Raw genomic sequence first — 15220 nt, forward strand, 5'->3', positions numbered from 1 at the left:
CTTGCATTGTTGAGAAGTTATCCGGCCAGTAAGTTATCATGCCAGTGTTCCAGTCTCCTACACTGTTTAGAAGTTATCCTGCCAGTTATCCAGTCTCCCACACTGTTTAGAAGTTATCCTGAAAGTTAGTTATTATGCCAGTCGTCTAGTCTCCTACACTGTTTAGAAGTTATCCTGCCAGTTATCCAGTCTCCCGCATTGTTGAGAAGTTATCCGGCTTTTCTCTCTTAGTTTAAACATATTTATTCCCAAATAGTAAACATATACATTGATACATAGTCATACAGTGAATATTTTGTAACTTAGGAAAGGATAAGAAAACATGAAGGCGATCTACTACCGGCATAATATCTTTACCCGCTAGGTAGGGAATAATCAGTCCACTTTCTAACGTGACTATTCCTTTCATTTTTATTTCAGTCTGATAGTCCAACTTGTGACGTAATTATAACCTTCGTTTTATTTCATTCTGAAATTATGTCCAGCTCTAGGCGGACCGGTGGTCTAGCGGTAACACGCTTGAATGTCAATCAAGAGGTCCAGGGTTCGAGTTCCATTCCAGGCATTGGAAGTTTTTGAGATGCCCTGGAGTGTCTCCCACCTAACTAAGAGGGCTGTACTGGTTCTTGCTGGGAGAGACGGCTTTGCGTGAATCAGTGTTATACACTGGACACCTTAAATAGCAGAATTTCTAATCGCAAAGAGATAGGTTAAGGTAGTTCTACACGTTTTGATCGAAATTTTTTTTACAATGTAGAATTTGATTAAACTCGGATTTTTCATAACTTCAGAGTATATCTAGAAAATTCAGCAAATAAAAAAGATAGGGTCGTGTACTTGATTTTTTGCTAGACTGATATGAAAGATTTGGACCTCACGCAATATTTCATAATGGGAGTCTATTGCAAAATTGCATTGGCAAAAACTTGCCATGGCAAAACTGCCATGGCAGAATCTTGCCATGGCCAGTTTTTGCCATGGCAAAATAAAAAAAAATGAGTTATCGATATGAAACATCATATTTCTACCAATACATTCGTTTGGAAATAGTTAAAATCACTTTTTAAGAAAAATGAAAACAAATTGCCATGGCAAAATCATGAATTTTCTTGCCATGGCAAAATAATTTTGCCATGGCAAGACATTTTACCATGGCAAAAGACCGATTTGCCATGGCAAAACCGCTTTTGCCATGGCAAATATAATTTTCTCGTACTGATTTACAAAAAACTAGTAATGATATCATATCAAAACATACTAACTTTAAAATAGGTGGGTTAATTTAACAATTTAAGGCAATTTTCATTTTTGTAAAGCGCGTATAAATATGGGCTGAATTTGCCAAATACCGTCGTGGCAAAAAGAAACCGGCGGCTATTTTACTACAAATTCAATAAATATTCCATAATTGGTAACTTTAGCAGACTTGCTGACGGATTGAACAAAAGGGGAATTTTAAAGTTCTGATTCATTAACTTGTGTATTTTTGTGAAACCGGGGCCCTATCTTTTACACGGAGTGATATTACTCGAAAGAGGACAGATACAACGTAAAAAAGATAAAAGAGGTAGTTTTCCACAATTGGCATACTGTAGAATTTTATCTTTATTTATGCGGTGCTGTAAAACACGTAATTGAAGAACCCAGGCGTTGCATACAAATTAGAAGTATTATTTTTCGTAGAACCAAGCCAACAAATAAAAAAACGCGAGATGTGACTGAAAACATTTAGAGAGAGAGAGAGAGAGAGAGAGAGAGAATCGCCAAAATTTGGGACTTTCAGCACCGAAGTAAGTTGTAGATATGAAAACTTAACTTGACATTATCTTGAATTTTGGCAACAATGCATGGAAAGTTATTTGAGTACATGTATTACGGTAGACAGCAGAGGGATTTGAAATCTCACTATTTCAATAGAGGTCATGTCAACGTCACCATTTTAAATGCAACAAGTTCAATCAATCTTATTAGTACGAAAGTAGATTTGAGGACATAATCTCAACGACATACATTTTAAAACAATTAGAGACAAGTCAGTGGTTATTTTCTATTTTCTAATTTTTGATTGCTTGTGTATAATATAGACAATATTTTTTTTCTTTTGAAAAAACCTAAAGAAAAAGCAACACGTCAATTCAGATACAACTGACTTGTCTATTAAAGATCATCGTAATGTTAACGCGTATTGACATATTCTTTTTTAAATGACAAATACGTTTTGAAACATGATCATAAAATAAAGTAAAACGGTAATTCTAACTGACGCCATAAAATTGAAGTCTAAAATAAATTCCAGTTACGTTTGGCGCATTCAAATATGACCCACTCAACAATGTTCTCCGAACAAACTTTGAAAATGCCTCACTTTATGTGCATTATTTAATTGTTTTTTGTTTTCTTTGTTTTGTTTTTTAGGGAACTTACCTGATTATTCGGCACGACTTGCATTCGGTGATGTTATGTATATGTGTATTTGTATGTGCCTGTCTTCTGTAGGCATTTACCACTGTATCATTTGTATTATAACTTCTTTATTTGCCTATTTATATGCTAATTGTTTTTATGTACATAATAATACTGTTCCTTTATTTTTATACTGTGTGTGTTTTGGTCTTCATAATTTGGGTAGAAAAAAGATAAAATCTAATAAAAGCTCTATACGCAGAACGTTAGAAAGAACTTGTGTTTCCAAGATCAAATTATTTGTGTTCAAGCAGGTGGTGGGTGGTTCATTGAATTAAGTAAAATCACGAAAGGAAAATGGCAATAACAGACTTTGGACATGTAGATTATTTGAAAGGGATTTCAGCACAGAATACTTTGCGAAATCTACTCTCACGTCTGATTTGGGGTACTTCCGTGGAAATTGGACACGATAAGATATGAGAAATTAGATTTTATTGCAAGAATCTGTTTTCATTTTAAGAATTGTGTTGAAGATGAAAAAAAAAACATGTAACACTTTTCTGTCCATTATATAGGCATGTACAATGCCGTGTAAGATATGTGTACCGCATAGGTGACTCAGAGCCAACATTTTTACTTAGCTAAACAGAGTGTTGTTTATAATAATAGCATGTAGTCTGAGTCTTGGAGCTCGGTAAAGAGTATCATGTGTACATTATTTTAGCAGTAAGTATATCAAAAGTGCATGTTAGGCGATGATATTTCTGACTTCAAAGTATGCTTAAATACCCAGAATTGTAATGATGTTTTTTATGCTTTTTTTCATCTAGAAATAATGTTAAACTAATTCATCTCCGTTCAATTTCTATTATGAATACATTTCAGCTTTTATGTTTTTATGCAAAGATTGTTTGATATGCATTCTCAAGTGCACACATTTAATACTAATAATATTATGTATTTAGTGTTTCCTTTCCATTGTCTAATATTCTGTAAAAATAAAGTTTTAAATCATTTAGACAAGGCGAAATCCTGAGAGATTATGTCATCGTACGGTATTATTTTCACCATATCTTAAAGCTATTTCTAATCACCGTACAATGTAATGATAGGTGGAGGTGTGTGTGTGTGGTGGGGGGAGGGGGGTGGGGGTTATATTGAATCAATTTCCATCAAGCCGTAAAGCAAGTCGACATTAATTATCTTTTCTTCACAAAGTTCGTGAATGATACGATACTAGAGAGGATATCAATCGTGATCTCTATGAATTATTTTCATTCGAACAATTGATTTTTTTTCTTGGTATTATACTCCGATAATCAAGTATTATTTGTTACTACACACAGGTGATGAATGATATATAATATATTACTGCGATACGTTTATATGAGCTTGAACCGTATCTTGATAACCACAATATACATAAAAAACAAAATTGCTTTAGATAGACTCTGCCGTTATTCACACCAGCTCGACGCTATAATAATGTACTAAATAAGGAAAGAATGTGATAACTTTATAATCCATGTGTGATAGAAAATCAGTAATACTTCCTTCTTATATGTCCCTCATACTCAGATATTCGAAAAGAAACATCCTACTACAAACTTGATAATTCGAGCCGCACCATGACAAAACGAACATAGTGCGTATGCAACCCGCATCCGCGCAGTCTGGTGAGGATCCGTGCTGTTCGCTTTAAAAGGCTATTTCCAGTTAGAGAAACCGTAAGCGAATAGCATGGATCTTGACCAGACTGCGCGGATGGCCTTTAAGCAGGCATTTGGTGGCTATAAAAATGCACTAAGGTGTGAAATAATTGCGAAATATAAATGTTTACCCTGTAAATAATCTTCAAAATGAATTTGTACCTCATTAAGATAGTCCCTGTTTATAAATACTTGATTGATGCCGATTTTCGCCGAAGTTAGCGACTTACGCGGGAATCAGCGATAAGTAGGTAAGTTGACAATAATGATTTTGTTGACTGCGTTAATTTGACCAGAATCATGCGACACTGAATTTAGAAAAAAACAACATGAAACACTGCAAGTTCGAACGCACTGAGAGAAGGAACTTTACTTCTATAAAACACATGGTATTTCTGTTTTAACTGGAATATGAACATTTGAATAATGAAGACACAAAATGATATAAAAAGGTAAGTCTTAGATCTCCTTTTTTGATTAAGGATGTACATCAGTTACCTGATTCTTATTTTGAAACAGTATTAGAAAACGAGCATTATATGCACAAACAATAATATTATATGATTTAAACTTTTATTTAGATTTAGACTAACGCTGTTAATTTGTCCACTGGCTGTGAACGCTTAACATTTTAATGTTAACCGAAAGAGATTTATGTCACGGTATGGGGAGAGGGGAGGGGGGAGGAGGATGGATTTTACCATGGTTCATTGGTTCGTCTCTGGTCTATATCGAAATTCTGACAGATGAGAATATCGGCGACAGGGAACAAGATTTTATACTGTTTGGACATTGCGAATACACAAACATAATCATAATGCTATCGCATGGGTACTTTTAAAATCTTAGCATTGAAATACACTCATTTACGTGACAATTTAGTTATTGAACTCTTGTGACCTTTCTTAGCATCGCCGTTTAAATGCACTTTGTCCGAAGTTAAAGATTGTACTTTCTCCTGGAATAACAAACACTCCTATTTTCCTGTAAAACAAACGTCTACAAAATGTTAAGCTTGAAACGAAATGCACAAGTCATAAAAGTCAATAGTGTGTGTCCGATTTTCTTAACCCATAATTGTTCCTCATGTAGTATAAGTTTTATAGCTGGACACGTCGACTATAGAAGCCAGCACCGTAGCCACACTGTGCCAAAGCAGAAAAAGTTACCTCGGTTAACATTTAAGCAGCCCAAAAAAGTAAGAAATATGCATTTCACACTGATGAAAAATTCAGTCAAAAAAAAGTGTGTACCATTATCATTAGAATATATCTGAATATCATTGATTTCAAGACATTAAGGCAAGGTGAGACAGAAATCCTAGCAGTCATGTTGATATCTTTGCAAGGCCCGGGTCCATGGCCGGGCCGAGGAAGCTAGTGCCCCCACCCCCCAAGTTGGTTTGGTTGAGAAGTGAACTTTTTTTATCAAAATTACATCAAGTTTTCATTATAATTATCAATTATTTAAAAACATTCTAGGGGTAGAGCCACTGAACCCATAACATGAAAGGATTCCCCATACAGTACCTGAAAAAAACAGATCAAACAATGAACTTCGTGTTTTCATTACCCATAGGTGTTTCTCATTTAGTAAGTTTTACAGCCGGACACGACTATGGAAGGTAGGAAGCACGTCACATATTCAAATATCAATGGTTTCCTACAGGTCTCTAAGAAATGAAAAAATAAATATTTGTTTTTCTGTTGTCTTTCAGACTTGCAAGTAAACGACAAAGCTCCTTGTCTCAACTGAGCTCACATTTATCAACGAACGAAAATGCGACGGCCATTGGATGTGGTAAGTTTTGCCTTGCTTATTGTGTTTGATTTTAATACGACAGGGGTACACTACAGTCAATATTTTTTCTGTATTACATAAATGTCGCATGCATTGTAGTGTTAGCACAGTTATGAATCTGTTGATCTATTGATATTTTTTCAAGGGTTCACAAATCTGCTAATATACTCAAATGTTTGTGAAATACTGAAAAATATTTGCAACATAGAACATTTTATGACATTACAGGAAAATGATAATTAGGAAAATAGGTATGTATTTTTAACTGATATATTAGGGGTGTAAAACCGATTGGAGTGTATTACTTTAAGTAGAAAACGATTTTGCTACACACTATTTCGATTCCTACGCGCTCTTAATACAAAACAGTAGAAAAAATATAGTAACGCTATTTCTTGGTTGCACCAAAAATGTTGACGTCATCGCCTGTTAACGTGACTTCATTTTAGCGTTAGCGTGTTTTAACAGAAACAGACATATTAGAATTTGCAATGCAATCTATTCAAAGCCTTTTTCTGGAGCACATGTATACAATAACCCTGCCGAATATACTGAATATCTTATGTTGTTAGTAAATGCGTGGGTTTAAAGTAGGCTTTGTACATGTATGAACACAATTCATCCTTAAATTCCCAAGTAACATTTTTCCACACAGAGTTTTGTTTAATGATTTTGCTTTCCGCATACGTTCTACATACACCGCGCATACGCCAGTGCGGCATAAAGAATAGCCCTAAAAAGAGGCCATCCTAATATAAACATACCTTCAAAACAAGGTTAGTATTGCTAGAAGTGAAATGCTGAAAATGTGGATTTAAAATTGTTTTAAATTGTTAAATTTACACAGGAAGTAATAGCGGAGATATCTAAAACTGTCTTGCCTGAAGGTCTGCCGACAAAAATGCCAACACGTACCAGAGCTAAAGTCATTAAAATCCTTAATCAAAATTCAACGTTTCTTTATCATAGGCCAGCTGTTACGTGCAGATTATCTTAGTAGCCGTGGAAAATGGTTGCACATAGGAAAACTTCTCATCGTGGTATTCATTCCGATTCTCGGAGGATGGGCTTTCACGTTGTATTCTCTAACAGACAACGTTGTGGAAAAGGACGCAACGGTTGAGGTAAATTAAACACACAAACAAACAAAAAAAGAGCAAGAGTTGGGTCAGACTTTGAAATATAAACACAACTTAAAGTATGTCAAGACGAAAATAATGGAGAACCATTTATATTAGAAGACTCCATGACATTTAAGCTGCACTGTAGCATACAATTTTATCAGAATATGTTTTTCTTTAAACCAACCTCGGAGAGGATTTAAACGCGATCATCCTGACTCTGAATACTATTTCATCAGGTCAATTCGCAGAAACCATTCTTATTTCCTTGACAGCCATACAGGTCTATATGAAGCCAGTGTCCGCATTTAACATGGTTTAAGTATGAAAAAAAAAACAAACATTCTAGCTTTTCTTCATGCTCTTTCATTCTTATATAAAACAGGCTGTACAGAGATTTTGCAGGCTTTAGTGTGTATTCTGCAGCTATAAACAGTTGATCACAGTGTCATAAGTACAGATGTAGAACAGACGGAGTTAAAGAGATGGAAATATTTGTTATACTTAAGTCTAAGGTTCAGACTTTAGACGTTAATGAATACGACCCCGAGTCAGATTTCTATTTTCAAATCTTAATGATGTCTTAAACTGGATTATCTCGCTCCAGTAATTAGGCCACTAGGTCAAATCATAAATTTTACAACTTCATACACATTAAAGATCATTTTGTTTACTTGGCTTATATGAGGCTAAATAAGAATATATGTCTAAAAAGTAAATGAAATCTTAATCAATTAAGGTTTATTGGAAATATAGGTTATTAGATTGAATTATATGAAACATTTGTTAACACTCTAGGGACTGTTTGCTGTTAAAAACTATCTTTTACTTTAACGGTAGGCTCAAACCCTGATGCTGATGGCGATCAAATTGGGCCGGCTAATATATACCATCCAGAAGGAAAGGGACATGAGCATTTTATACATAAGTAGGATTGGACCGGGTACAAAGACCTTTCTTATCGACGAATACGACAAGACAGACGAAGCTTTTGCCGACATGTGGGACTGGCCATTAGAATTTACAGTACATGACAAGAAGTACTTCCGCTCTAAAAGAAAACTCATTAACCATATAAATTCTCAGAGGAAAAAACTCGATCCAAATTCACCAGATGTATACGGTGAGATAAAATTTTACAGCGAAATCGTCGAGTTTTTTATGAATTGGATGATTGAACAAATTCGGGAGAGCGGTTTTGGAAACGTTTGGAAATCTCTTGTGGTTTTCCAGAAAATAACACGTTGTATGTTAGACACAGGAGCAGAGAGAGCATATGGAGCAATGTTTTATGCTCAAGGAAATTTTCCCGACCAAGATTTTTACGACGACTACTTTCGGAGGATATTTCGCTTTAACTACAGCTACAAAAGTGCTACTTTCTATTCAGACCTTGTAGACCCACTCATAGATTCCAGATCAGATCAAGTTAGCTACACCAAATCAATCAGAACATTACGGGAAGAGATTAAGTATAGCAAACTCTCTGGGAATTACATGTCTACAGAAAAAGCGGAGGATTACTTCGACAATTCCACTTTCCGAGTGGACTACTTATATTCACTTCAGGAAGCGGTTGCTTCCCGGATAATACGGCGTATTAATACAACGGTGAATGGTTACACAGTAAACATCATATTTTACAGCGTGACGGCTTCTATCGTCATCCTTGCATGCCCTTTCATTATGTCATTCTCTGAAGCACTGACTAGCAACATGCAAGAATATTCCAAAATCCTGATGAAGGCTTCAGATGAACTAAACAAGGAAAGGTCCAAGACAGATTCGTTATTGTATCAGATGCTGCCAAGACCAATTGCCGACCGACTCAAAAGAAAAAGTGCAGTAGAATCCGAATTTTTTAAATCGTCTACTGTCATGTTTACCAGCGTAGTGAACTTCATTCAAATGAGTATTGAGTATTCGCCCATGGAACTGATCGACCTACTGAACATTCTGTATTCGTCTATAGACAACAAGATAGAAATGTACGACGTGTACAAAGTGGAAACAATCAATGATACCTATATGGTTGTTTCAGGTAAGGTGTCTTAAGTTCGAGTTTTAAAATTTAGATAGGACACATGTCTAAGAATGTTGCGATTTTAATTTCTAATTTACTCATAGTATAAAAAATATACCAACGTTCCCTTGGAGATTTGAATCATGTTTGTTTCGCGGCTATGAAACTAGATTTTGTAAACAAATGAGTGACAAAATGCAACTTTATTATTAGCCAATTAAAATAATGTACTTACAATGATGGAGATATGAGACTGATCTCCCCCACACAAGTTTCATTATCTCGGATCCCGATCATTTCCTATTCTGATCCACAGTAAAACATGTATATTAAAAGTCATCTTCGGTACATGATAAGCTATGTCTTTGTTCACATCTTTTTTTCCCAAATAATTGTATGACATTTAGAAATGGTATAATAGTAGCTTTTTTAAACAGACTTGACTTTTATCCGGAGTTGGTCTTTTGAAGAGGTTTTGATGTATAGCTCTGCAGAAAATGTCTGAATCATTACATTTATATTCAACTTAAAAGTGAGTGTTTTATGTCATTTCATTAGGGTTGTCAACAAATCAGGTTTTGTAAAACATAATAACACTGCAAATTTTGTTGTTAAGATGTATCGTTTGATAAAAATTAGAATGTCTTTCCTTACAATAGAAAGAGAAACAATTGTGTTATATATTAGCACAATATAAGATGAATCAAATGTATTAACTTATATATGTTGTACTAAAGATGAAGGAAAATTTGCGGTCCATGAGGTATACATTATTTAATTCAGGAGTGCCAAATCCAAATGGTTCCAGACATGCGTCGGAAACTGCATATCTTGCCTTGGATATTGTAGCTTCAGTGAAGTACAAGACACTAGTATCAGTGGGCACCAAACAACCATTGCATTTGTTAATTGGCATAAGCTCAGGTTTGTCCTAATATTTGTTTATTTTAGTTCGGTTGCGTAATGATCTTATAACAACACTGAGATTCATCATGCTACCTCGAAAAAAAGAGACCAAGGTCCAACACAATAATTTAAAGATGTAAGAATTAGTTAGCTATTGTGATAACACGCCTTTCTTCACAATTACATACTAATTAGAAATGTTTGAAGGGAAAATATGATAAGACATTTTAACCTATCTTTACGGCGCATTACCCCACTTTCAAGGATAATTTCCATGTTTATCGATTTTATTTGACTGGATGCCTCCATTGTATATATCAGCTAAGACACAGAGAATCCTACCGGCAAACAGAAATGCCAATCAAGACACTATCCGTCCTCAGACACCCCCTTTCTTCCTTTCTCAGACACCCCTCCTTTCTCAGTCACCATCTCCCTCCTCAGACATCCCTCCCTTCTTAGACAACCCCTCATCCTCAGACATCCCTCCATCTTTAGACACCCCCTCACCTCCCTCCGCAGACACCCCTCTATCCTCATATACCCTCTTCATCCTAAGACACTATGATCAATATCGGCAGAAATAATTTAAGGTATAGGTCTATGTTTCGGAGAAAAGTTCGAACGTCATCAAATCATAGAAAGAAAGCATTGTTTTACATGAAAATTTAACAGCGTATAAAACATTTATATTATTCTACAAAACCATTGTCAATTTACTGATATATGTATTGAATTCCGGAAAGGGACTGCATGAAGGGGCCACACTCCTGGACAGTTCAGCGCCTTTAAAAACTCACCATTTACATGTCTTTGTTTTAATGCATTTGCAACATCGTGCGAGTGTTTAAACTTTACATAACTAGGTAAAACATCGTTTTTGACAATTGTTTACACTGATTTCTTTACAAATGGCATTCTTATTTAAAGGGGGACAACTCATTAAGAATATTTTAAGTATCCAACTCTGTGGGACAGATAAGTTGTGTGTCAAGATACTGTTCATTCGTTAAAAAATCTGTTGTTTTGTAATATACTGCTAAACCTTAATTTTTTAACACCACAATCTTTGTCTTTAGAACATGAAAAAAATACTTAAGCATTCACATATTACAGTTCAAGCGTACTTTCTAGGGTCTGTTTCGGCTGGTGTTGTGGGTACAGTGATGTTGCGATACTGTCTGTTCGGAGATACGGTGAATACCGCATCAAGAATGAAATCAAACGGATTGCGTAAGTACCCTATTTTTTTCTATATAACTATAGCTTAAAACTCACCAACAAGACACCTAAGAGGACCTACTGTAACAAAGGAGCTTTTGACGATACATTTCCACATATTATCTACTACTGAATTTTGACCCTGTTAGCACTTTATTGATATAAAACTGGGTACTATGTCCCAATTTGTTTTCTAGTTTAACGTCTTTCCGACACAATTAAATGTCATATGGCGACTTTCCAGGTTTAATGACGGAGGAAGACCCTAGGTGCCCTTCCTTGCATTATTTCATCACGAGCAGGCACCTGGGTGTAATATTTAATGTTTTAGACTAAGATAATTGACCATAAGACAGTTGGTTATATAATATTGCTATGTAACTGCAACACTATAACGTCTCAATCTCATGTATATCAACATCCTCTATTATATATATACGTACAGAAACGCAACACACTCTCTTTCTGATTTGATATTATATGAATTATGCGGAGTTATATTGTCTCTACTACACTTGGTAGAACCATCGACCTTCCCGTGAGATGATTTAACTCAAAACAAGCCATCATGCCGCCACATCAACGCAAGACGTGGATAACTGCATTGATTTAAAGGACTTACTCACTTTTTGCGCTAAGGTGACGAAGTGACGTGATATTCAATTTGTTTTACTTTCTAAATTAAAAAAAAAGATACCTTCATTGAAAGGTCCTTTAAAAAACAAATGTAAACCGTGATGATTATGAAGAATTTTGTTTCCGTTTTCAGCGGACAGGATCCATATAAGCGAACCGACTTTCAAAATCCTTAACAAAACAGGTTTCTTTACCATTTTACCTCGAGGAAAAATTGAAGTGAAGGTAAGACACCGCGGCATATCGAACTTGATCATGATAAAACCTTTAGCACGGAGTGAACAAAGTTAAACCCGTATATTTTCATAACATCTTTATTACGTACATAAACATAAAATGTTCTGAAAATATCTAAAATGATTTCAGTCAGTAATATTTCAAAAATTAAGAAAATAATTGGTTTTGTCAGAATTCTGACGACATGACAAAGGTCATGCATTTGATATGCCTTGTGTATATAATTCGATATACAAGAGGTTTTTAACTTAATTATAGCTGACCAAAATAAATTTGATCTTTCTGAGAGACTTGCACGACAGTTTCGAAATTTACGCATTGAACAGTTTACAGCAATACAATATCTAATAGATACTTATGTTTGAAATATTCTTCTCTGTACCAGCTAAAATTAAAGGAAAAATTATAGAACAGAGCACTGGCACCATACCAGAAAGAAAATGCCTCTGTAAATGTTATACCCTATCCCTAGGTATCATATAAGAATCATGGTCATGAACGGGAAAATATACTAACACATTTCAATCGCACATGGCTCAATTAAAACGTGCAGTTCGATAAATGTGAACTATGGATATTGAACAAGTGATAATTTATCTTCCATTGTTTACCAGTTATACTTCTTCAGTATTACTTATCCTAGAGAAACGATGCGTAGTTTATAGTTTCATCAACGTTACAGAAAAAAAACTTTGATGAACTTCCCTATTGAAGTTCCGGTCTAGATTACAAAACGTGTCTGATTGGTTGATGTGAAAATGTAGGTCAGTCGTCATTTAACTACACGTGTTTGCTTATATGTGTATATGCAACATAAACGTGCAATGTGAATAAAATAAACAAAATAGAATGATGTATACCAATGTATTACTTCAGATTCAAAATCATTTCTAAGATCAATTTCATTCATCATTTTGATTTTATTAACTACTAATATAACTAATAACTGTGAATATTTTGCATTCTGTTTTGTTTGTTTACATTCCGCCTATAATGTACACACTGCTGTGACCTTTAGACCGGATGTTCATTATGGAAGTTCACTTAAGACTTTTTTGTAACGTTGACGAAATATGAAATATGCGAAGTATCTCTGCAGTATGAAATATTGAGACAGTGTGACTGGTGCATGGAAGATAAATTACCGCTTGTTCAATATGCTTGGTACCCATTTATCGAACTGCGCGTTTTGTGTGAGAAATATGCGTTTGAAATAGGGTAACGCAATTTCCCGTTCATGACCATGGTTCTTATATGATACCTAATGATAGGGTATAACATGTATTTTGTAAAAGAGGCATTTTCTTTCTGGTCTGGTGCCAGTGGAACAGTGTGCTCGGGGCTTTCAAAGACCAACCATTTTAAAAAGTATAAAAAGTAGTTAATGATCTTGAATATGCCAGTTATTCCAACTGTTTACCACAGTTTTATCGTTTACTTCGGTTACAGCTAGATTTCAGGAAATTTCAGAAGAATACAATCAGGAAAGTAGATCCCTCGGAAGCACCGAGAACAATCACTACCGTAGCGGAGGCTGTTATTTCGGAGCGACCTCCAGCAAGCTCCAAAATTCTCCTGCACAAGAATAAATATTTCTGGAAATTAAAACTTTCATATGCATTACATTATGGAAAAGTATAGTTTTCATGTCAATGTCCACTGTATATTAGTACAAGTATATATTTAAGGTAAATTTGTTCACCAAAGGTCCGGAAGGCGAAAGCAGCCTGGTTTGTTGTAACTGGTTTCAATGTAAAGCCAAACCCTTCAAACTTTAATCTATTGTGCAAGACAGTGCATTTGAATTGTTTCGTAAAATACGGAAAATGGAGAGAGTGACGCTTTAAATATAATAAGTTGACCATTTTATGTAAGATCAAAGTTTTTCGTACAGATAGTGTGTGTAGACTTTAACCATTTTGTATGTACAAGCATGTATGTGTCTGCAAATTAGAACCCTTCTTATGCACTAGTTTATGCAAAATGTATGCTTTTCATGCCAATGTCCGTTTTAGGCCAGTATATATTTTTCACTTGACAAATCTGTCCGGAAAGCAATAAGAGCCTGGTCAAATGAAACCTACTTAACCCTTAGCCTGCAATTGATTCTGCCTTTGCGACCACTGCCGGCCAAGATTTTCGTCATTTTGAGCGACCTGTGGAGTATCCACTCATCTGACCAAAGAAATGTTAAAATGAAACATTTAACCCTCGGCTGAATTTGTAGACCATTTTCCTGTTGGACAATTTCATTATTGTGCTCAGAATCAACCAGCTAAAGCTTGAGTTAGGAGTATTAATTTGCTTATTCTTACCTAGTACATTTAACATTGCTATCAATGAAATATTAAGTCTTTTTCTTATTCATTAATGTACAGGGCAAAGGAGAGATGAGTACGTACTGGCTTATAGAAGCTATTCGCCCAAGAGATATTTCTTGCTCCGAGTACAAACTTCCTGGAGAAGTAGATGTCTCAGCGGAAACTGAGTCTACAGAATTTACATCGAATGCATCGAAAGCACAAGGGGGAACCAGCAAAAACATGCGCATTAGTACAAAACTGAAAAAGATTTCATCAATTGTGGAACCAACCAAAGTCAAGGGCGATTCGACAGCTTCAACACCAAAGAAAAGTGTAGCCTCTGATTTAGGCTGTGACTAAATATAGAGTTGGTGCGCCTGTGATATATTACAGACTCCGGTATATACCGGATTAACTAAATTTGAAAGAAAATATCTTAAATGTATATATTTTGTAACCATGGTGATACTTACCCTAACCTCTAGTCAGTTTATTATGCATTTTGTACACTAAATGCGTGCGGACATGCAAAAAAATGAGTAATTTTGCCGTGCGCTCCAATTGATAATAATTCCGCGCATGCCCAGAACGGCTGCACCCAATCTGACTAAAGTACATATCCTATTACGCTACGCATAGGATCTGAAAACGACCCTTCCGCTAGCCAATCAGAGCTTGGCTTACAACATTTTGCAAATCTACCTGTAGCCTTGATTTTTGATATTTACAATTATTATGTCGTATTGTGTCAGATGGCCGGTTAGCTCAGTCGGTAGGCCACTTGCTTTGTAAGCGAGGGGTCCCGGGTTCGAGCCCTGAAATATCAGCATATTTTTCTTACTCTTTGGCATTCGAACA

General features: G+C 35.4%; 1 protein-coding gene across 1 annotated transcript; it reads left to right on the forward strand.

Annotated features, from left to right (window-relative positions):
- Positions 1-4541: 4541 nt before the first annotated feature.
- On the forward strand, positions 4542-14722 carry LOC123527053 (uncharacterized). The gene is made up of 8 exons (XM_045306346.2): positions 4542-4567; positions 5833-5915; positions 6885-7039; positions 7877-9077; positions 9843-9983; positions 11082-11198; positions 11956-12047; positions 14438-14722. The coding sequence occupies exons 1-8, from the start codon at positions 4542-4544 to the stop codon at positions 14720-14722; spliced, it is 2100 nt and encodes a 699-aa protein (XP_045162281.2).
- Positions 14723-15220: the final 498 nt, after the last annotated feature.

The sequence above is a fragment of the Mercenaria mercenaria genome, chromosome 15, assembly GCF_021730395.1.
Source record: "Mercenaria mercenaria strain notata chromosome 15, MADL_Memer_1, whole genome shotgun sequence".
NCBI lineage: Eukaryota > Metazoa > Mollusca > Bivalvia > Venerida > Veneridae > Mercenaria > Mercenaria mercenaria.

Excerpts from the sequence above, each read along its gene's own strand:
- LOC123527053 (XM_045306346.2), top strand. The coding sequence starts at position 4,542 with ATGAAGACACAAAATGATATAAAAAG. Across the intron at positions 5,916-6,884 it reads TGCGACGGCCATTGGATGTG|GCCAGCTGTTACGTGCAGAT; the intron begins GTAAGTTTTGCC and ends TCTTTATCATAG. Across the intron at positions 9,078-9,842 it reads TACCTATATGGTTGTTTCAG|GAGTGCCAAATCCAAATGGT; the intron begins GTAAGGTGTCTT and ends TATTTAATTCAG.